This window comes from Rattus rattus, chromosome 2, assembly GCF_011064425.1.
Source record: "Rattus rattus isolate New Zealand chromosome 2, Rrattus_CSIRO_v1, whole genome shotgun sequence".
In the NCBI taxonomy this organism is placed as follows: domain Eukaryota; kingdom Metazoa; phylum Chordata; class Mammalia; order Rodentia; family Muridae; genus Rattus; species Rattus rattus.
The window spans coordinates 59,023,110-59,046,478 of record NC_046155.1 but is presented as its reverse complement, the minus strand read 5'-3'; the positions used below and the strand labels follow the sequence as shown (position 1 = coordinate 59,046,478).

Here is a 23,369-nt window from a genome sequence, read left to right as displayed (position 1 = left end):
TGCCGGCCACCTCTCACCTCCTCTTCCCCCACTGGGAGTCTCTGACGAAGTCTGGAGGCTTTTGAGGTTGTGGCTGAGGAGGGAGGTACTACTGTCACCGGGCAAGTACAGGCGAAACCTGATGTTCAACATCCTTCAGGACAGTCCCCAGCCACAAAGAATGACTGCATCCAAAATGTCAGCAACGCAAAGGCGAGAAACCCTGTTCTGAAGGGCTCTGCAGATTACAAAACCCAGGTGGCTCTGACGACTCTGTCCTTTCTGATAAGCTACAGCGTGGCTGCAGAGGAAGCCCTTTGTGACCCTGGTGCAACATTCCCTGTGGCTGTTAGATGAACCGCCGATACGGGTTTAAACTCCCTGACCCAAGAGAGTGCTTAAGCAACCCACTTAAAACATCTCACAACTTCCATTCACAGCTCCACAGGAGGTCTGGCATTGCCCGCTTAAAAGTAATTCATGTCCGGTAAAATCAAGGACTGGAAGCACCGGACCCAGCCAGCCTTTTGATCCGTTACAGAATGGCAACAATTATATTTTAATTAGTTATTTTCTTTCATTTACCTGTCAGGACCTGTTTGCGTGATCTAAATAACTTCACATCCTCTTAACATTCCTCAGCAGCCACAGGGAACCCGGCTCCGATTTCTGCCAGGAGTTCTCATCTGTTTCCATCACAGTCCTGGTTAACAACTTTCTCATCCAAAGTCTTCTTCAAAGCTAGCAAGACTTACTTTAAAAGGTCCTCCCCAAATACAATAAACCTTTCGACATAACTGCACGTAACCTGGGAACTTAGGAAAACTATTGTTATTATAAAGACTGGACTACCCTCACTGCTCGTCCAAAGGTGGTGAGCAGCCCCGCAGGAGGCCTCTTTCAAACTGTAGCTGAAGTAAATGAGTCCCGTCCACGGTCTGGAGAGATGGCCCAATGGTTAGAGCACCGGCTGCTCTTCTACAGGACCAGGGGTTCGGTTCCCAATACACACGTGGTAGCCCACGCCAGTTCCAGGGGATCCGACACTCTCACACAGAAATACATACACACAAAACACCAAGGCACATAAAGTAAAAATTAAATTAAAAAAAAAAACTACGAGTAAAAGAGCACTATCCAAACATATTAATCTCCATTTACGGTCATGAGGGTCTTAAGAAAAATATTCACACATTACAGTAATGAATTGAGTAGGGGCCTGTGTCATCTTCACTACCAGCTCCTCCCAACTGTGACTCTGAAGTCCTCTCTTCTTCTCAAAAGCAAATTCCTCAGAGCTCTGAAACCCAAAAGTGCACACACACACACAAACACACACACACACACACACACACACACACACACACACAATATGAGGGGGGGAGGGGGGAGAGAGGGGAGAGAGGGGAGAGAGGGAGAGGGAGACAGAGACAGAGACCAAGCCAAAGCCTAAAACACTTCTTTTCATTCTTGGGAGTAATCACATCCAAACACAACTGTCTTTTAAAAGTCACCACCCTCTACGGTACCCGGCAGGATCCGCCTTTTGTCTTTAGATCCCTGCCTATGGGAGATGGTCCACAGTTCAACTGTAACCTCAGAAAGAGCAAGGATTTCAATAAAATGCACATCGGGGTACTAGAAGAAGTCTCTGTTGCTACTATGTAACACACAGAGGTTCCCAGTGGCTCCTGGGCTTGCCCACCAGAGAGCTAACCAATGTTTCCAAAGGAGAGGAATACCTTTGCAATGCACACTTTACCTTCTGCCAAGGTCCCGGAGTCTTATCCTGTTCCTCAGCTCTCCTGGGCAGAACTCCTATGGGCTGCCAGCTCAGAACACCTTGGAAATGCTAGACCTCAACCAGGTAAACTGAGGCCTCTCCTACCTGCCTGGCTGGCTTACACACCAGGCTCCACTAGGCTACAGCCACGCATATCCCTCCAGAGATTCACACAGGAAACCAGAGCAGTTGTGGCATATCCCTCCTCTCAACGCCTCCTCTCCCTGCTTCACTGACTAAACACAGCGGCAGCCACGGCGGGCCAGTCCAAGTTCCAGAAAAGGAGGGGGGGGTTGACATTCTTTCTTTTGTTAAATGCAGGTGAGGAAAGTACCATTCCGTCACAGCCACTCGAGGTTAACTACGTCGTAAATCTGACAGTGATGGTCCCCGAGGCTGGCCTCAAATGAGACGAGTGCTTTTAAGTGCCTTTTCTGGATTTGGGAAGAGGGGAGGTATGTAGTGAGCACAGCTTGCGAGAGCTTTCTCGTCTGTCTCTGTTTGCAAGATGCGTCCTGTGAAGTTCTACGCAGAAGTAAAGCTAAGCTCAACCTCGCACAAGCATCCCAAACCTTAGAACTCCGCAGCACCGTCCCGGTAGAAGTGCTGTCTAAAGAGAGTTCTTTGCCACGGTGGACGTATCCACAGTTTATGCTGTGTTTACAACTTCACACTGATTTATTCACTGCGTGTGTGGAAGGGTGCCATGGCACATGTGTGGAGGTCGGAGGACAGCTTGCAGGAGCTGGTTCTCTCCTCCCATCCTGTGGGTCCCTGGGATTGCTAACATCAGCCCTAGCAGCGAGTCTTTTACCTGCTGAGCCATCTTGCCAGCCCTATGGTGTGCTTTTATCTTGTGTGTGCATGTGCACACGCACCTGCGCCTGCATGTGTGTGTTGGGGGTGGTGGAGGAATGCCGAATGCCTACCGTGCTCTGAGCACTATATATATTTTTTTTTCTCATTTTTAATTAAAGCATTCTTCAGAAATCGCAGGTGAACCTGTGACAGGAAGTGAGGTCGCTGGCTGAGGTGAATAAGTGGCTAACCAGAGCCAGACAAGTCAACCATGTAGCTCCCTTTTAGGGACCTTCCTCGGAGGCAAGACTGGTCATTTTCAACAAGACTAAGATGATTTAGGGAGAAATTCATAGTGATGACTGACCACAATGACCAGCATGTGCGTGTGTGTGTGTGTGTGTGTGTGTGTGTGTGTGTGTGTGTGTGTGTGTAACCCTTTTCTGTATGTACAAAATCTCTCCAAGCTGGCTGGGAACGGTCCCACCCGTTGCTGAAGAGGGGTAAGAGTTCTGGCGATGTAGCTGAGCTTGTGAAATGAAGAGAAAGCTGTTAGTTGCAGTTCTAATAATTACAGGGCTGTGGTTTTCCTCTGAAGAGTCACCCGCCATTACAGGGACAGATTCTCAGAGCGGCGTCTGTGGGCATCTCTACCCCAGAGCCACTTACAGCAACACTGAATATAACCTGCACACCCCCCATGCCTCTGCTCGAACTCCCTAATCGGGCTCTCTGGGGTGAAGTCTGAGAACTGAGAGAGGGCTTAGAGAGAGGGCTCCATAGTGAAGAGCTCTTGCTGCTCTTTCAGAGGATCCAGTTTCGATTCCAGCACCCGTGTGACAGCTCACAACCATTTGAAACTCCAACCCCAGTTGCTAGTTTCATAGGCACCAGTACAACACACACACACACACTCACACACACAGAGTGTACAAGAGTCACCTGATGTCTCGTGTGTGTGTGTGTGTGTGTGTGTGTGTGTGTATGTGTATGTGAGAGAGAGGGAGAGAGAGAGAGAGAGGGAGAGAGAGAGAGAGAGGGGGGAGAGATGACTCTTTTAGCCACTATATTCCCAGCACCTCTAGTGTGGGACACATTCAGGCAAGTGCTTGTTAGAAGAGTCAAGGAATCTGTCTTTGGGAGCAAAATACAGAAACTCATCTGGGCCCCAGTCACATGGCTGTAAGCGTTAGAGTTGGGCTCACTTTCCTTTCATCAATCCTCAACTTTTTCTACATCGCCTAAATGGACATTGTCTGTTCTGCGCACAGACTTAGCCACTTCTGTGATCTTGGGTTAGGGAGAAAGAGCAATAGTTATCTTCAGGGTTTACTGAGAAAACTTCCAAACTTGTGAGCTTCCTCGTGAAAACGGTTAAAATAAAAAGAAAAATCACTGCCAGGTAGAGCCTGGAGCCTGGAGTAACAAGCAAGGGTGGGAGCTACAAACCGCCTCTCCGACAGGCAGGCCCCTGTTCTTCAGTGGACACGGTTTGGGAAAAGCCATGAGGAGAACTTAAGTCAAAGGTAGAACCTACTGTTGGCTTGCAGGTGATTCCACTAGATCCTCCCAGGGACTTAGCAATAGATTAAGTCATCACCCACCGCCAGATGTGGGTGGCCTAGCAGCAAAGGAATATGAGAGAACTGCTAGTGTCTCTGTCTCTCTCTCTCTCTCTCTGTGTGTGTGTTCCCACATGTTCCTGGTCAGCCTCTCTTTCTCTCTATCTGTCCTTCTCTATCCCTACTTTCTCTGCCTTCGGGGCTCTGCTCCCGTCTGTCTGCCTCTACCCCTTCTCCAGGCCCCCATTCCCCTCCTTCCCTTCCTTCGACAAAACAGACCTCCCCAATACCAGATCTGTTGTATGGCACAATTTCTCAGATTTTTCTGGGGGACACCTTGGCATAGCCACCCCAGGAACCCCCCTCCTGTACCCACTGTATTGTATTTCATAGCACCTCCAAAACGTGATAGGGTAAGTTGGGAAACTGGGCTGTGCCGATGGCTGTAATTCTGTAAGGCACCGAAGGTCAGCGAATCGTTCTTGACATGGGCGAATTTTATAGCTCGCACATAGAATGAATATTAATTGTTGGCTGATCCCTGCTCCAGGGAGACTCGGCGCTAAAGCCAAGGTTGCAGGAACCAGAAGCAAAGGAGTCAAGAGACCTCCACTGTTGTCTCAGTTAGGGTTTACTGCTGCGAACAGACACCATGACCAAGACAACTCTTACAAGGACAGCATCTCATTGGGGCTGGCTTACAGGTTCAGAGGTTCAGTCCATTATCATCAAGGTAGATGCATTGCAGCATCCCAGGCAGGCCTGGTGCAGGAGGAGCTGAGAGTTCTACATCTTCATCTGAAGGCTGCTAGAATACTAACTTCCAGGCTGATAGGGTGAGGGTCTTTAAGCCCACACCCACAGTGACACACCCATTGTGAGGCCTCACCTCCAAATAGTGCCACTCCCTGGGCCAAACATATTCAAATCACTATAGACCTCACCCTCAATAATCCTCATAATCAGCATGACAAATGGGTGGAGGCTTTAGGATGGTGGGCCCAGCATTGTGGAGGCCCGCCCAGCAGAGCAAAATGAGCTGATGTTTAAAATAGTCCTGATGGAAGCAAAGAGAGACATGAATGGGCAGGAAAGCAGCTAAAGAGCCATTTATTTTATACTCAAGGGCAAGGAGTGGGTGTCTAGTGGGGCTGAGAAAATTGGGGTCATGTGATCTTTCACGGTTTGTGTTGAAGGCCACGGGGACATTTATAATGTGAAAAAACGAACCATTCCTTCTCACATTGCTAGCCGCTAGCCACCAGTGAAGACTAACAGACAAAACTCCTGTGGAACCATGGGAAACTCAGTTCATGGGATATCGAACGTTAAGCAGCGTAAGAGGTTTTCATTTCAGAGCATCATCATGACTGTCACCCACATTTAATAATGTTACTCATTTTATGTGTAGGTGAGTATGCCTATGTGTGTTTATGTGCACCGGGGACAGGGAGGAGCCCAAGGTGTGTGTGCTGGTCCTGTGGAACTGGAACGACAAGCAGTTGTCAGTGGGCCGCCCACGTGAGTGCTGGGAATAGAACCCGGGTCCTCTGGAAGGGTAGGTAATATTCTTTTGTTGTCAGTGGTGGTTTGGTTCGGTTTGGGTTTTGAGACAGGGTTTCTCTGTGTAGCCCTGCCTGTCCTGGAACTCGTTCTACAGACCAGGATGGCCTTGAACTCACAGAGACCTGCCTGCCTCTGCCTCCAGGGTGATGGGATCCAAGGCTTGCCCAGCCAGTGCTCTCGACTGCTCAGCCGTAACTGGTACGTTTTGAATCATCACATATTTACTTCAGAGAAAAATAGAGGAGGGTAGAGGAAGAAGCTGGCCTCCTTCCAGCACTCGGGCTTGTTAAAGCTATTGGCCTTCACAGAATCTGTTCCTTTTTAAGCACAAGAAAATGGAAATGGTCAACAAACAACAACAGAAATTCTCCTTGAGGCCCAGGATGCCAGGTACTGTCTCAGGCAGCTCAGCCGCCCCCGGTCTGATTTATGCCTATCAGAAGTAATTCTTATCACCCCCCCCCATTTAATTCCTGAGGGGTTGATCAGTTCCTAGTACAGCCAACAGGATCAACTCCACAGTGCGTGGTCCCATATCACGTTCCTCTTCCTCCTACCTTCCCATTGAGTGACAAACACCAAGTCCCCAGATCCCACACTCTGCTTCTGTTTCTGAGAGTCATACAGCCTTGCCCTGGTTACAGAGCTTATGGGTAATTTGCAAGCCTGCTTGAAAGTCTGCCTTCAGAGGGAGGGATTCCCTGTGCTGCCCATTCCTTCTGGGCTTGATGGGCTATGGCCCTAACCCCTCTCCTCCTGGCTAGCTGGCAACCCATGACCAGGTCCATCCATGAGGCAGGAAGCCACAGGGTCCAGGAAACCAGTACAATCGGGTGTAGAACAGAGTGGGAGGGGTCTGCTAGTGCAGGAGAGGAGAGGAAGCCAGTGGTGAGTGTGTGTGTGTGTGTGTATACACCAAATGTTCCCACCACTCCAGGAGTCAGGGAGCCTTCCTGGTGAGCTTTGGCTGCTGCAATTTTTCTCAAATTTACACACTTGTGCAAAGAGGTGAAGTGGACAAGTGGACAAGGTCAAGGTGGAGATGAAGCTCTGAAGAATGGGAGGGGGTTGCTGTAGTCAGAATGCCCAGTAGAGCAAACAGGCTGGGAGTGACCAGGTGTGGATGTCCAGCCATCTTTGGCCTGTAGGGCAGATCCAAGTGGATTCACGGGGATAGATACTCTTTCTGAAAGGGGGAGGGATCCTGTTGACCCTCCAAGTTCAGCTCAGCTGAACAGTGTTAGTCTCTAATGATGTTTGTGTGTATCCAATTCTTAAATCTTTGTTTTTATGTGTTTCGGTGTTTTCTGTGCCACATACACTCAATGCCTGGGGAGACCAGAAAACAGTAAGTATCACATCTCCTGGGTACTGGAGTCACCATGCAGGTGTGCGAATCGAACCTGGGTCTTCTGGAAGAGCAGTGCTCTTAACTGCAGAGCCATCTCCCCAGTCTCCCCTCTCCCCCCACTTTGAGAATCTTTTATGTGGCCCTGGATCCCAGAACCCTTTATGTACACCAGGCTGGCCTTGAACTGGGAGAGCTTCCTGCCTGCCTCTCTGTCCAAAGTACTGGGATTCAAAGGGTGCATCAACATGCTGGCATGGAAACTATTTTAAAGTAACAATTCTTAAGTTTAAAACCTGATTGATTCAGATAAGAAAATAACACATTGTTTCTACAACAATATGGCTTAAAACAAATGGCAAAATAAAACCGTATGTTTAAAAATCAAGGATAGGTAGGGAAAAATCTCCAATTGACTTAACTCTCTGAAGTTGAAAATCACCCTCAAAAACAAAACATCTTTTCAACTCAAGATAAATACAAATTCTTTTCAAACTGTCATTTCCGGATAAGGAAGCACCCCCATTTGTTCTGACAGGAAATGGGGTGAGTTTTCCATAAATATCAAATCTTTACTGCTGTGAGCGACCTTTGGTTCCTCTGGCAACATATTTCCACCAGAGTAAATGCCAGAGAGAAATCCAGTGACTTGGGATGGGGTGGGGGTGGGACCAGGGTGGGGGTGGGAATAAAGGTAGGGGCAGAGGTAGGGGTGGGGTGGGTGCAGGGGTGGGGTAGAAGTAGAGGTGGGGGAGAGGGGTGGAGGCAAGAGGTGGAGGTGGGATGAGAGCAGGGTGGGGACAGGATGGGGGTGGGGGGAGGTGGAGGCAGGGGTTGGGGATGGGTGGGGGGTGGATAGACGAGGGGTGGGAGGAGGTAGGGGTGAAGGTAGGGGAGGGGGGAAAGGGTAGGGGTGGGGATGGAGGCAGGGGTGGTGGGGGGGGTCAGGGGTGGAGGTAAGGGTGGGGACAGGCGCAGGGGTGAGGGTGGGCAGTTGGGGGTGGGGTGGGGTCAATGTCACTTTCTATCCAAGACTTTCATATTGCTCTAGGATCAAGGGCCCAGTTGCAAGTTGTGGCAACCAGTGGCCCCAGGAAAGGAAGTTTTACTTCCAGAGTGACAAAGAACCCAGTGAGGTTGACAGAAAGATAAAGCTTATCTGGACTACAAGCAAAGATGGCGAGGAAGGCAATAAAGACAGAAAAAGACAAGCGCTGTCGTGACCGCCCCCTCAATTCCCGCCTCTGCTCTCAGGCCTGACCAGTCAAACTGTGAAAGGAAGGCAGGGAGCAGAGAGGTCTAGCACAGGCAACTGAGATGGCTTCCGATCATGCCAGGGTGTGTGTGTGTGTGTGTGTGTGTGTGTGCATGTGCGTTTGTGTGTATATGTATGCATATGCATGTGTGGCATGTGTGTTTGTCTAGCTGTGTTTCCCTTTGTCCTTAAAATTCCAGAGTCATTTATAGACACAGGCTAACAGGATCCTAACTTTCACCCTTGTCTTTGCAAAGGGAACAGGATATGTGGTATATTCACACGCATTCAAGTTGATATGCCAATTAGGTATTATACAATTCATGTTATTGAAGCACACACATCAGCATTTTGTAATATATCAGCAAAATTGTGCAACGGACACCATTGTCTAATTCTGGGATGCTTTCATCCTCCCTGATCCAAAACGCCCATCACCGGTCACCCCATCTTCTCCTCCCAGTCTCTGGAAACCATTAATTTACTTTGTCTCTTAATCTATATACACTTTCCTAATCTATACAGTTTACGCAGGCAGAACCATGTGACCCATGATCTTTTATGACTTGCTTCTTTCCTTTCATTTTGAGTGTTTTCAAGTGTCATCCATGATGTGACAGGAATCAGTATTTCACCCCTTTTACACGGCCAGGTAATATTCCATTATGTGGATATACCACCATTTGCTTAACTTGTCTACAATGAAACCATTTCAAGCCAGGCATGGTAGTATAATGGCCTCCTATAGTCTCACCCACTCCTGTAGCTGAGTCCAGCAGTTCAAATCCAACTTGTGCAACATAGCAAGACCCCCATCTCCAAAACCGAACAAGATTTGGAAGCCATTGCTCTAGCTCTAGCCACCCATCGAGAGTGTGGGGTGAGGAAACACGACAAGTATCTCTAGTTCCATTTGCCCATAAGACCTTCTAGAATATCTGTGGATCCAGGAAGAATCCCAGGCCAGAGCTCTGTGAGGAGGGTGAGCCCTCCAGCTGGAGACAAATTATTCCTCTTCAGTGTTCTCTGAGGGCCATGCCAGGTGCTCTGGTGGCCTACTGCTGATTCACAAAGTGGAGACACCCTGAAGTCTGACTCCAAGGAAAAGCAAAGACCAGAGGTGAGGTCCTCAGCCCCTTGTATGCTGGTAAAAACGATAAAGCAATGAACACATAAACGTCTGTCTCCAGCACAGGTGCAAGAGGACTAACGAGACGGGCTTCTCCATCAGGAGCCTTAAATTCAGGTCCCTCAACAGTACACTTCACGGCCAGTTATTTGGCTATGGACGGCTGGCATGAATGTGTGGGGGCTCCCACGTGTCCCTCTTCTGAGAATCAAGAGACCTGTTTTCTAATTTCAGTCTGTTGCTAATTAGCTCCAGATCCCCCAGCACTCGGTAGCTTCTCCTCTAATGGAGGTCAGTGGTGAAGGCCTGGGCCACTTTACGGGGCCTGCTGTGTGAATTAAACAGTTCTGAGATTGCTTGCAAATGCTAAGAAATGTTCCCCAAAGTTAGGACACTGCAGTAGCTCACTCTCCCCTGGGGCACAGAAGAGCTTACCAACTCAACGGGGGACTTCATCCTTTTCCCTTCCCCCATTCTCAAAAAAATTTAAACCCATAGAAAAATTAAAAAAAAAAAAAAAAAAAAAAAAGCTCAAATTGGTGTGAAGACAGAACAGACTAGGAAGGGCACCTTTTGCTCCAGCGAGGGCTGTCGGGCTGTCACTCAGGCTCTGCCTGGGATGATAATACACAGACCCAGGAAGGAAGGTTGTTTTCTGCAAATCAGGTCCTTGAAGGTGACAACCAGACCTGTTGAGTAAATGCTATAGAATAGCTTATGTTTCTCTCCACAGCTGACAGGCTAGTCCAAAACAAGACCAAACCTGCCTAAAATCTCCACACCAAAAAGGATGGGACACAGTGCCTTCGCTTTCTAATGTGATGATGTGCTTTTGTCCTCCAAGCCCACACTTTGTGGAAAAGCAGGTTTTTTAATCAGTTAAAAAGCCAGACAAAACAAAACTACTGGTTTTTAATCTCTCAGAGAATCCAGAGAAAGGATTTGACTGAATCCCGCTGTGATACCATTTCCCACAAGCCAGGAGTTGAGCAGGAGGGGTTTGAAAGCAAGCACAAATCCCATCCGAGTTAACCAGGGAGACGGACAGGGTCTAGAGGTTTACATGGGCGGTGGAGTGGGGTCTCATAAGGGCCAGGTTCGTCAGTAGCTGTTACAGAGCAGAGCACACAGTCCCCAGTGGCACCCCAAGAAAACAGGCATCACCACACATTCTGGAAAGACCAGATTCAGCCTGCAGGTGTTGGCTGGTGGGAGGAGGACCAGGAAAGCCTGAGTGACCTAAGAACAGGGAGGCTGCTTCCCACCCCTGTGGTGAGAACCGGGACACAGCTCTGGGCTGGCCCCTTCTAGAAAGGACAGAAGAATGTCCCCACCCCACCCCCAGGAGGGAGCAGCCTGCAGGTGCCTCCCTAGAGAAGGCACCAAGGCAGAGGGGACGATGGCTGGAGCCACTGGATTTAAGTGAGAGAGTGGGCCATGCCCCGAGGCTCCCTGGGGTGGTGGCTTGGCAGGGATGGTGTTAGAGAGCTGGAGAGCAGGGAGCCCAGGACTGAGGGAGGAGACAAGGGTCAAGCCCCTTCCCCTGCTCTTCAGACTTTGTTTACAGTTTACTTGCTGCCCTCACAAAATGATTTACAGTTGCTTCTTCACACAGATGGTGCTCAACATCTGGGGAAAGGGTCTTGGGGGCATCCACCAAAGATGAGGGAGATTTGTAGCAAAGGGAGGTCCTAGGCCCACTGGCACCCATGAAAGACTTGAGTCACCTTGTGGCTTCCAGAGTGGGGGTGGGGTGGGGTGAAGAAACAGGAGAGGCTGTGATTCCAGGGACAGTTCAAAGAAGGGACTGGAGGTGGGAGGTGACCAACAAACCCTAATAGTTCACTCTAATTTGCTCCTGGCCTCTTAAATTAAGAAGCAAGTCGGCCGTAACAGTAACAATCTTCAGAACATCCTTTGGATTTATAGGTCAACTAGTAAATACTTTAAGAAAACAGTTACGTTTTATTCATTTGTGTGTCTGTATGTGTGTGTGTGTGTGTTGGAAGGTCATGCCTGTGCAAAATCCCCAGTATGCATGCAACACGTAAGTCTCTCCTTCCACTATGTGGATCCCGTGGGTCTCAGGCCATCAGGTTAGCATTGGGCACCTTTACCCTGAGCCATCTCAGCAGACATTTTTAAAGACACACCGTTTACAACAAGATGGTCCCCAAAGACGATGTCAGTGTTGTAAAAATAACAGGAAGTATATGGCAGTAAAGAGAAGTGTGACGCAGGTGTGTGTGCCATGTGGCTGGGCGGGCCAGGCCAGTCAGAACGAGCCTCTGACCCCTGATGTGCAGAGAAGCTCCTGGGAGAAATCACATGCTGAGAAGGACACTGGGAGGCAAGTCTTGGGTTTATGTACATATTTTGAACGATTCCATTAATGAAGGGCGAGATGGGCTAAGGATGTTGAGAGGCTTGTCCGAGGTTGCCCAGGGGGTGAGTTTCAGAGCCAAGGGTAGATCTCTAGGTTCCCTGTCTCCTTTCTCTTTAAACCACTTGGTCTCTGCTTATCCCCCTCACCTCAGGCTGAAGAAATGTGTGAGCACTACAACTCTGGGGGTGGGGGTGGGGTGGGGACATGGCTTACTTTGTACAATGCTTGTCTAGCACGCATAGCCCCAGCCCTACATAAACCAGGCATGCTGATCCACTCCTGTGATCCCAGCATTCAGGAGATAGAAGTGGGAGCATTAACGAACGGTTCAGTTACATAGCAAGTTCAAGGTTAGCCTGGGATATGTGTGATCTATCTGAAAACAATTTTGAAGAACTCAAAAGAGAAATGGTAGAAGTGAGGGCAGGATGTTGTTCTGAAAGCTACGTGCATCCTTTCTGTCTGTGAGAGAAAGACAGCCCTAAGGAGGCTGAGGTTCTCCAGAAAACGTTAGAGAATCAACAAGAGACACAGCTACTCCTGGACAGGCTGTTTGGGGCCCTTCTCTTTTCAAAGTGCCCTTGGTTGCATGGTAGCACCTTTAGGAGAACCGCAGTCTGCGGCCTCAGCTCCTTTCCAATGTACATAGTTTTTCCACATTAGGCAGTTTCTGGGTTTTCTACAATGGGATGAGCAAAAGACTTTCCAGTAGGTCTTGGAAGCCAGAAATGCTAACTTATTTGGAAAGGGTATTCAGAGATGTAGTTAAGGCAAGGGTCTTGAAGAGACTATTTGAGTGATGGGCATAGCCTTACGTAAAATGTTAAGTGCCCTTTTAGGAGAAGGGTAGAAGGGTAGTCGCTGGCGGAGGAGGTGGTGAACCTGGAGTGAAGCATGCCGGGAAGCTGGAGATCACAGCATTTAAGAGAACAATGGCCTTGATGATACATTGTTATAAATGTTTAGACTCTGAAAATGAGAGAATCAATTGTTTTAAGCCATCACTGTTGCAGCCCTTGCAGAAAATAAAACCACTGGCATACGGATACAATGAATTTAAAACAGAAAGACAAGGCTTAGAGTATTGAGCACAAAGCTACACTTAGAGTGGTTCATCAACAGGGCCAAGGAATGAAGCCTGGGGGAGGTGGGGCATAGAGACTGGTCCTGCTTTCTCCTAGTGACCAAGCCCAGCTGAGTCACTAGCAGTCACATGTCTTGTGCTAACCCTTGCAGGACATTTTTCTGGATCACACACCCATCTGAGGAGGACAGAGCCTTCTGGGTGGACCTCTAATCTAAGCTGAAAGTGCAAACTGCTTCTAGGCTGACTGATGCTGGAGGCTTTGTATGGAATGTTTCCAAACCCTAAACCCTTCAGCCTTCCCTGACACCTGAGGCCAATTTGGGACAAGACCCTTGCAGCCTCTGTGACGCCAGCCTAAATGAGAAAACATGAGAGACCAGCATGTCTTCAAACTGGCATGTTCTAGACTGCAACTATGTTTTATAGATTCCTTCATACAGGCTGTTGAAGTAAATGTAAACACGCATGCGAAACACACAGGCCTTTCCCCTCCCAATGCTTTTGGGGCACACATTTCCATGTGTAAAAAAAAAAAGGTTGAATCTGTTCATTCGAACACATGATCTTAAACCTGGGTACCAAGTTCTGCATCTCCCTGCCTCTTCTCCTTACAGTACCCTCACACCCTTCTTGGTTCTTACATTTTAGATTCAAGGCAAAATTCATGTAGTCTAAACGCAGCATCTTAAAACCAACAGTCTAGAGGCAATTAGTGCCTCAATGCCCCGTAACTACCTCTCCTATCTAGTTCCTAAGCGTTTGCTTTCCAAAGCTGCCGGGAAACAGCCACTATCGCTTCCTCCCCAGCCCTTGGCAAACAGCAGCCTGCTTTCTGTTTCTAATCATTAGGCCTTTGGTGATGGGCTCCATGTCTGGGTGTTCTGATCACGACACTCCCCATGGCCATCTTTCACTGACAGTTCATCTGTGGTACAGCAGGTATCACCACTTCCCGACATCCACTGGGCATGACTGAGCGGCTTCCTCCTCCCTTTGCTGTCAACAGTGGGTGGGGAATGTGTGTGCACAGGGGTTCGAATCCTCCCATCTACCCTTCCCACAGAACCCTGACTCCATCCTAGGCCTGCTGCTGGAGAGTCTAAATCCTCCTCAAGTCTCTTGACAAAGCTCAGACGTCTGCATGTGACCCTGGAGGGGTCCCCCACTTCTCCAGCACGGTGCCCCACAAAGTGCTCATTTTCTGTTCTTGTGTGCCCTGTGTCCTTGCCTTGTAACCCTCTTTATTATAGTTTTCTTCCTCAGACTACTGGGCGGCTGTACTTGACAACAGCCTCTTCCTCATCTCCATGGGACAATTAGTCCACCATGACCCTTCGATGTTTCTTGGGAAGAACCTTTAGTGGGACTTGGGGAGATTGATTATTCTTAACCTTTGTTGTGATATCCCCCAGAGCGGACAGAGACGTCATAAGGACTCCCAGGATAGACAGCCTGTGTCTCTAAAACATACTCTGCTAGCTGTATGGGATCAGCACCTGAGGGAACCACATGATGTTGGTAGGTCAGCAGGCTAAACTGTACATTATCTCCGCCCGACAGACAGGAAGGGGTGTGTGTGTGTGGGGGTGTGTGTGTGTGTGTGTGTGTGTGTGTGTGTGTCAACTGTCACTTTCCTTCCAGCTCGAGGATCCAAACGGTCTGTGAGAAGCAGGGTTTTCTCTGAACTTCGATCCCAGAATTCCTTGCTGCAGCCTCTCTCATCCGAGAAGAGGAGACAGCTAGGCCTAGGGGCAGGTGCTGGCAGGGTAGGTGCTGAGGAGGCAGTAACAAAGCTCTGGCTGGAAGCGGTCACACCTGAATGTGACAGGCTTCCTTCAGCTGGGCCACAGGGTTCTCTGAGTCACAGCGGATGTGGCTTTCTAAGGGCAGAGAAGTGAAAGCCTTCACCTTGCACCCTCCCTTCCTTTCTCAGCTCCGACTCTGAGCCTCTGAGGCCGACGCGGACAAGCACACGTGTGAGAGCGCAGATGTTCACAGAGGGTGTGACACCATATTCTTACCCCGCTAGGGAAGTTCTTTTCTCCGACCTTCCAAGTGCCCCTTGGCATTTGGAAGAAAGGTAAGCACAGCCCATGAATCCTCTCAAACAGTCACTCCAGCCACTCTCCTTCCTCCTCGGAGGAGCCGCCAGGGATGAGTGCCCGCAGGAAAACAGCGCTGGCCTGAGGAGACCCCTCTGCACTTACCTCCAGGACCTTTCCTGTGATGAACTGGTGACAGGCTTCGCACTTCACCCCAAAGAGCCCCTGGTAGTCCTTCTCGCAGTACGGGGAGCCATCCCTGAAAGATGAAGTTGCGTTCAGGTCTTGGGAAGGCACCAGAGCCACGTTTCTGAGGCCCTTCCCACAGAACAAGAGTAGAATTCATCTTTACACAGACACAGCGACCTGACCAGACAAAACCACGGGCCAGAGAGCAAGTGGTGGTTCTCCAGGCCAGACAGAGAAAAAAAAAACCAACAAATCACCACATGGCCACTTCTTTGGTTGTCCCAGAACTAAGGAGCAGAGACCCCAATATTCTTCTCTTGACACATAACCCTCAGATGAGCCAGCCCGAGAGGTCCAGGGTACCTTACCTCCCTTCCCACACCATCTTCTCAGACTCAGGCCCACCAGAGCCTCCTTTGCCTCAAACATCACCTCCTCAGCTCGGGCCCCCTGGCTCCGAGGGTTTAGAACATGGCTCAGCCCAGCAGCCAGCATTCACCTCACGGTATGGTGAAGCCCTCGTTTCCTGAGTGTTGCCGCACAGAGCAGTTGGAAGACAAGTCTGAGTGTCCACTCTGCTCAGCACTGGCAGTCCTCAGTGTCACTTGAAAGCCGGACATTTATGCCGTCCTTTAGGCTGCATGTCAGTCACCTGTAGAGATCTTGGTCTCTTACAGGATGTTTCAGTTTGACCCCATGACCCCAGACCTACTTAGAAACCGTATTTTTGGGTTGGTGGAAGCCAAGCTCCCTTTTCAATCGTTTCATGGATCGTTGAAATTAAATCCATCAATTACGCTTGAATGAGTGATTTAATATAATTGGGTAGGATTTGAGTTTCCTGCTTTGGTTTTTGACCTTTGAGGCAGGGTCCTATGTAAGCCAGACTGGCCTCCAACTCTTGAAGAAGCCCAGGACATCAGAACTGGCAGTTTCTACACCTGGTTTAGTACAGTACTAGCACACAGGGTGCTGGGCAAACACTCTGCCAACTGGATTACATCTCCAGTCAGACCCCGCCCAGGCCTTGTGCACGCTGGGGTCTAAGCTCTCTCATCAAGCTGTTTCCTCATTCCCTGGTTGGGAAAAATTTCAAAAGCCATTAAAAAAAAAAAATTCCAGAGTGGCAGGCTCCTCCCCACTACCAGAGCACATTAAAATAAGTAAATAGATAAATACATGAAAACCCGCCCAACCTCCACAGATTTGTATAACGCTGGTTAATCCACCACCAGTGCTCTCCCAGCATGAGCCTTCACCCTGACAGGCTATTCTGTGGCTCTAGTCATCCCGGGCTCAGTGCCTGGATAACATGTGTTTGGGGGGTCAGGGTGGGGGTGGGGGGTGGGGGATGGGTGTGTGTGTCTCAAGCCCGAGAGAAGAAAGCAATGTTAGCATCCCATAGAAAACAAAAATAGCAAAGGAGCCGTGGTGCCTAACTGATGACACAGTAGGGTACGCCACTTTGTTAATTATTAAATTGGGGCACCGCTAATAGCCCGTTAAGTTTACAGCAGCCACGGTGGGGCAAAAGCAGAAAAAAAAAATGGAGCTATTTCCACAGATTCCACAGCCACTGGCTTACACTGATGCAGAAACGTGCTTTGGCATGCTTGAGGGAGGGGGGGCGACCCCGGGAAAGCATAGCTGGCATACACGCTCGCTCTTCTGACCCAGACTTACTTGCTGATGTACTCGCCGGTGAGGACCTTCCCGCAGGACTTGCACTTGAAACAGCCCAGATGCCACTGCTTGTCCAGAGCTAGCAATGCCTGCCCGTTCTTAATGTCCCTTCCACAGCCGGCACAGTCTGGAAGAGAGCAGCAGCCTACGGTTACCGCCATTTCTCTTGCAAAGCCCGAGGAGGAGTTATCCCCTGGATCCACAGTGCAGCCAGCTCTCCCAGTCACAACTACGGTTTCATTTCCCTGTCTAAAATCTTCTCCACTGAATCCCTCAGGGCCTGTCCTCACGTGGCAAGGCAGCTGCTCAGACCTCGGTGGATCTCAGCAGATGAGCGTCCTTCCCCTCCTAGCTCCTCAGGAGTTAGGTACCCTTCGGGGTCCAGTTGGCCTAGAGACTATTTAATTATCGCATCTTGGCTGGGACAGTAAGAAAGCACTCATGGGCTTTTATTTAATTGACGGCACGTGTGAGCAGCTCTGTGCTGGGAGCCCCGCTCATCTCTGTGTGTGTGGTTCTGGAACACTGTCCGTCCGTCATTCTCAAATCTGCAATGAAATCCTGCTTCCTTATCTACCCAAGCCAGCCCTTCGATTCTCGGTTAAATGACTCAATTCCTTAGCTTTCAACTGTCCTGGACAGATTCCTGGAAGGCATGTGTGTCTGTTTGTCACTTCTCTCGCTGCTGTAACAAGAAGCCCAGCAGATGAGGCTCAAGGAGGCAAGGTTTGATTGTGAGGACTCGGCAGTTGGTCACACTGCCGCTGCAGTCAGGGAGCAGAGTTCAAGGCTCAGCTCACTGTCTTCTTTCTTCTGTTGCTTGGGAACCCAGCCCATGCACGAACCAGGGTGGGTCTTCCCACCTCAGTCAACCCAATCTAGAGAATCCCTCACAGTCACGCCCAGAGGTCCTTCTGTCTTCTCGGGGGTTCTCGATCCTGGCAAGCTGTCGATCAATACTGACCATCACAGTGTGGCAGAGTAGGAACACTGGAGTTAGCTGGCCTGGTCCTGTCAAAAGCAGCCCTTTAATAGTGCCTGCTGTTACTAAAGGTGCTGAGATCATTCCACACGCCGTGGTGTCAGGGAAGCAGGATACAAATGTGTTAAAGCAGAAACACATATGAGAGAAGAGCTCGTTGACACCAACACTACCGCCATCGACATCCACGTGTCTGAGAAAAGAAGAGCCAATGCCACCAGCTGGCAGTGGCCACCGTGCCCTAACACACAAGACGAATGGGAAAGAGCAGTGTTCAGGCAAGGGCACTCCGTGGCCATGTTCAGAATAAGACAGACAAAGTGACGGAACAGCCCCCTCTTCTGACCGCATCTGTAACTGTCTCTTGTCTTCTCCTCCCAGACCTGTCCCCCGGAGTGACACAGCACTGCCTCACTCTGCAAATCCACCCAGAGATGGCGGTGGTTCCTCTCCCCTCCAGCACCTTAACATAACCTGTTCCTCCGACCAGAGGGAGGTGTTCTCAGGCAACTTGGCTTTAGACCCAACAACTCACGCAAAATTTTACATAGAAATACATCTGCAAAACCACAGTGTGTGTGTGTGTGTGTGTGTGTGTGTGTGTGTGTGTGTGTGTGTGTGTGTGTGTGTGTGTGTGTGTGTGTGGTGTGTGTGTGTGTGTGGTGGGGTGTGTGTGGGTGGGTGTGTGTGTGTGTGTGTTCTAACTAAATGTGCTTTAAAAAGAACACTGGTGCTCTACTCCCAGAATAGAATGCTTCTGAAGAAAACCAGAAGAAATTCTTAAGACACTGCCCCCTGTGGAGCAAGGCTTTATTTGTCTCCTCACAAGATCCGGTTGTTTGATTTTCTTAACCACTAGAATGCGAAAAATTGAAAATATGTGTCCAAAGAGTTAAAAATATAAATTCTGAGTATTAGGGTGAGAATGTCCGTTTTTAGAGTTTTTTTTTTTTTAACTTCTGCATATGTGAGTATCTAGCTGAGTTTATGTGCACCACATGTGCACAGGTACATGTGGGGCCCACGGGATCCCCTGGACCTGGAGTTCATGACACGGCTGCTGGGAACCAAACCTGGGTCCTTTGCAAGATCATTAAGTGGTTTTAACCCTGAGCCACCTCTCTAGCCACTGGATAAGAATTTGTTAAAGTATGGGCCATTCTAAACTGTGAGAATAAGATAGTCCTAAAGTAATAATAGGTGTCTTACCAAATGCCCAATATGTCATCATGAATATTGCATTTAAATCTTATATCTAGCAATATTCTATGAAGATGAAAATGGGAAGCCACAGCATGTATGTTAAAGCATCGTGTTCACATGGAAAGACCACAGTACGGAGGGTGAGACAAATGAGTGGTTCTAAACAGCAGTCGGGCTGGGGAGCTGTCTCAGTCAGCAAGACGCCGGCCTTGTATTAGGTCAGAGCAGCCCTTGCAAAAGGCCAGTGTGGATGGTGTCTATCTGTAACCCTGGCTAGGGGCACAGAGAAAGAGACAGACAGATCCCAGAGACTTGCTGGTCCATCCAACCGGTGAGCTCAGAAAGCTCAGAAACATATTTGAGAGCTATAAAGCAAGACACCCAACACTGATGTCTAGTGTACAGACACACACACACACACACACACACACACACACACACACACACCTCTACCACATTCTGTAGCTACCCCCCATCTTAAAAAGGAAGACACTGTAAATTGTAAGTTCACAGGAAAATTGAGAGCGCTGAGATTTCCCATTTCTCCACCCCAACATGCTCAGCCTCCGTCACTCTGACCGACAGAGCCTTGCTGACATCCACAGCTGATCTGTGTTTAGAAGGCTTAAAATGGCGCCAGGGATTACAGTATCAGGCTGAGCAGCAGGAGAACGTCAACACTCTTGAGTTGAACACAATGCCTCCTACGTACTCACCCCTTTCCCCCCTTAAGCCCTGGAAAACTCTGAATTTTTTTCTCCTGGTAAGTCCTTTGCTCAAAGAAATGGGAAATTTAATTCAGGTTGAACTGAAATTTCTCTGTTTCTAACAGTGACCACTAGGTGGCAGCAATAGCTTGAAGAAGCACAATTAGGGGGTTGCTGCTGCTGCTGCTGCTGCTGCTGCTGTTGCTGCTGAATAAATTCTAAAGATGGTGATGGTTGGGCTTAGAGAGGCAGTCAGAGTTGCCTGTGGTTCATTGCAGGAAGCTGGAGGTCTAAGGAGATGGGTAATGGGGACAGGCACAGGGGGATGAGCTGGGAAGACTTAGGCTCCTAGCCACCTCGGAACCCCCACCTCCCCGCCTGTGAGTGACTGATAACAATGCCACTTACTATGTTGCATCCTAAGGTCCTGCACTACACAAGGCCTGGTACAGGCGAACTACCCAATGGCCTCTCTCCTTCCTCGGTTAGGGGGCAGAGCTAAGACTAAACCCCGGACTTCTTTATCTCAGCTCAAGCGAATGTGATCTTTTCTGGTCCCTAATGCCCACAAGTCGCAGTGTCACGGAGCCATGAAATAAGTTACTACCAACCTGAGGGACAAGGGACATTCTGATCCCCTGCCTGAGGGCTGAGTCACAGGCAGGACTGTGCACACAGCCTGTTTAGCCTTCAATTCTTGGAGTCTGGGGGACACTCCAGTCTCACGGGTGATGTCTAAACCACTGGAATCTGGCATACCCTGCCCAGTGTCTCCCCCAAAACAGAACAGACGACCCAGGTGCCTGAGCCCAGCAGGTGGGCAGGAATGAGTGGGAAGGGAAGCAACAGTCAGAGCCCTTCAGTCTCTTAGGTAGGATAATATCGCCTCACACCGGCTGGCTTGCATATTCTGATGTATTCTACAGCAACAACCCCTGTTCTCTGGACAAAGCCGTAGCCAGACACTAGGAGGTGGAGACTGGCAAGGGGCAGTGAGAAAGAGGTTCCCACTGGGTCACATTCCCTTCTTTCTGCTCAAGCCATCGAGGCCCTTCCATGAGAACAGCATGTCCTACTTGCCAGCTTCAGGTCTTCTCGGTGGTTGAGAAAATTGTTTCCACATCTCTGAAGCTGATAAATATAGAAAGTTGGTGCGTGGTTGGTGGGATGAGTGTCCCAAGTCAGAAATAGGGGATCGTGGAGTGGCATCAAGGAAGTAAGGTCTGGTAACTCGCCAAAGGGAAAAACAATGACCAGACGGAACAAAACCCGGAAGCCCAGACCCCGGATGCGTGAGCCTCAGGACCTTTCTCCTGAAACCGAGAGCCAGGGCTGAGTAGGGATCTGGCTGTTCACAACAAGTTAAACTGAGGCCCAAGCCTGCACCTGGCTCCGTTTTTTATATCATTTTCTTCAAAGGCAAAATGAAAGCCTTTAACAGTGGAGATCTTGCCTGCTTGCTTTCAGTCTTTTTGGCAAAGGATCCCAAACACCTGCACTTCAGAAGGATTTAAGTTGATGAAGGAGACATATGGCTCTCGGGAAGGATGTGTGGGTCTGTTGAAATGTTTCTCTGGAAAAGCAGGCCATAGAGAAAGAAGCACGGGTAACTAAGTTACCGCCCATCCCTATGCTCCCAGCCTCCCTACAGCCCCTGCATCCCACAGTCCCAGCACCCCAAGGTTCCAGCATCCCCATGGTCCCGGTATTCCCACAGTCCCTGCATCCCTATGGTCCCAGCATCCCCACCGTCCCAGATCTGCTGCTTTCTATGAACCTAGAATCACTCAGGAAGGTCCAGTCCTCCACCCAGAGCCATCGAAGATGACTAGGACCCCTTCCTAAAGTTTCAGAATCTTTTTCTGAAATGCACCGCTGTTGAACACAGTGGTGGCAAAGTTGAGATCTAAGAACATCCTTGTAGGGCTTGTGATTGTGATGTCTACTCCTACTGCCCGCTCACTCCTGAACCAGAGATGTGAAAGTGAGATCCAGGAGGGAGCGCGGCTCTGCCTGCCCCTTTCCCAGATCCATGGCTTCATACTTTGACAATGAACCATTTAGTTTAAGGAGGACTGAGTGTGTCTGTAGGCTGGGACCGTCCATCAGAACCCACTGAGGTTTCAGTGTGTCTGTCATGGTAAATAGGAAGGTTACTGATTTTTGCATAATTTTGTATCCTGCCACTTGGCTGAATGTGGCGATCATTCTACGTTTCTGGTGGGGTTCGGGGTCTCTGATACATAGCATGACATCATCTTCAAACACAGACGCTTGGCTTCTTTTCCTCTGTGAATCTCTCTCATTCCCTTCTCTTGTCTTTCTGCTCCAGCCTCGACTTCCAGCAAAGACAACCACCAGTTCTATCTTGCTCCTAATCCTGTGAGCCAACCTCAGTTTTTCTGTAAAGCGATACCGGCTACAGGTTTGTTCTATGTGGCCTTTATTAGATCGAAGTCTATTTCCTGACCCACCTCTAGCTAGGACTTCTGTCCTGAAGAACACTGCTGGGTTTTGTCACATCCTTTTCTGCCTCTATTGAGATGGTTTTAAGTTCGTTTATAAGATTCATCACAGCACTGACACCTTCCCCTGCCTATGGTCCAGGAAACATAAACTCCCCTTGGAATTCTTTAGAATAAAATTCCCTTAGAATAAAAAAAAGTAAAAATAAATGGCATTTTATTTTTTTTTAAAGATTTATTTATTATACACTGTAGCTGTCTTCAGACACACCAGAAGAGGACATCAGATCTCATTACAGATGGTTGTGAGCTACCATGTGGTTGCTGGGATTTGAACTCAGGACCTCTGGAAGAGCAGTCAGTGCTCTTAACCGCTGAGCCATCTCTCCAGTCCATAAATGGCATTTTAATAAACAAAATTATCAGGTGGATTTATGGCTGGATTTAGGTTGCTATTAATAGGAAATAAAGACTTAGGGGACGCTATAAAGTATCCTGTTAATAGACTATTTATAGAAGTGCTTCATCCTTGGCAAGAACTCAAGGTAAGGGGTTTCAAGGGGGAAAAAAAGCACAAATTAGGTTTGGTTAACCTGAGGTTTTAAGTTTTTAATAAATTCAATTGTTCAATAGAGCTCAGACTTCCCAACCTTCTCTCTCTCTCTCTCTCTCTCTCTCTCTCTCTCTCTCTCTCTGTGTGTGTGTGTGTGTGTGTGTGTGTGTGTGAGAGAGAGAGAGAGAGAGAGAGAGAGAGAGAGAGAAGAGAGAGAGAATGCATTATGTAAGGGTCAGGTGCTTTTAGCCAGGGAAGAGCCCCTGGGGGTGCTTAGTGACTGCCCGCTGTGTATAGGACAACCAGTTCCCATCTGCTGTGGTGCTGTGCCTCCTAAGGGCCCCAGTGTCTGTGCCTCCTAAGGGCCCCAGTGTCTGTGCCTTCTAAGGGCCCCAGTGTCTGTGCCTTCTAAGGGCCCCAGAGCCTGTCTGTGCCTCCTAAGGGCCCAGTGTCAGAAGTCACCTGTTTTCATGCTTGTAACCACTAAGCACTAAGGTTTCTAAACTGGCTTTCAAAGGTCCCATGCAGGTCAACTCGACACAAGCTAGAGTCATCCAAGTAGAGGGAGCTTCCGCTGAGAAAACGCCTCCTTCAGGTTGGCTTGTGGCAAAGTCTGTGGGACATTTTCTTGATCAGTGATAGATGTGGAAGG

At 49.1% G+C, this 23,369-nt stretch overlaps 1 protein-coding gene across 8 annotated transcripts in view; it reads right to left on the bottom strand.

The window, feature by feature from the left end:
• The window catches only part of Ablim1 (actin binding LIM protein 1), a 141,963-nt gene that overhangs the window by 82,733 nt on the left and 35,861 nt on the right, over positions 1–23,369 (bottom strand). For all 8 annotated transcript variants that reach the window (XM_032892257.1, XM_032892250.1, XM_032892255.1 and 5 more), the window contains exons 4-5: positions 16,808–16,934; positions 15,101–15,194 (exon numbers count right to left, since the gene is read on the bottom strand). In XM_032892257.1, the coding sequence (XP_032748148.1) occupies positions 15,101–15,194; positions 16,808–16,934 (221 nt within the window). The remainder of the gene's footprint in view (positions 1–15,100; positions 15,195–16,807; positions 16,935–23,369) is intronic.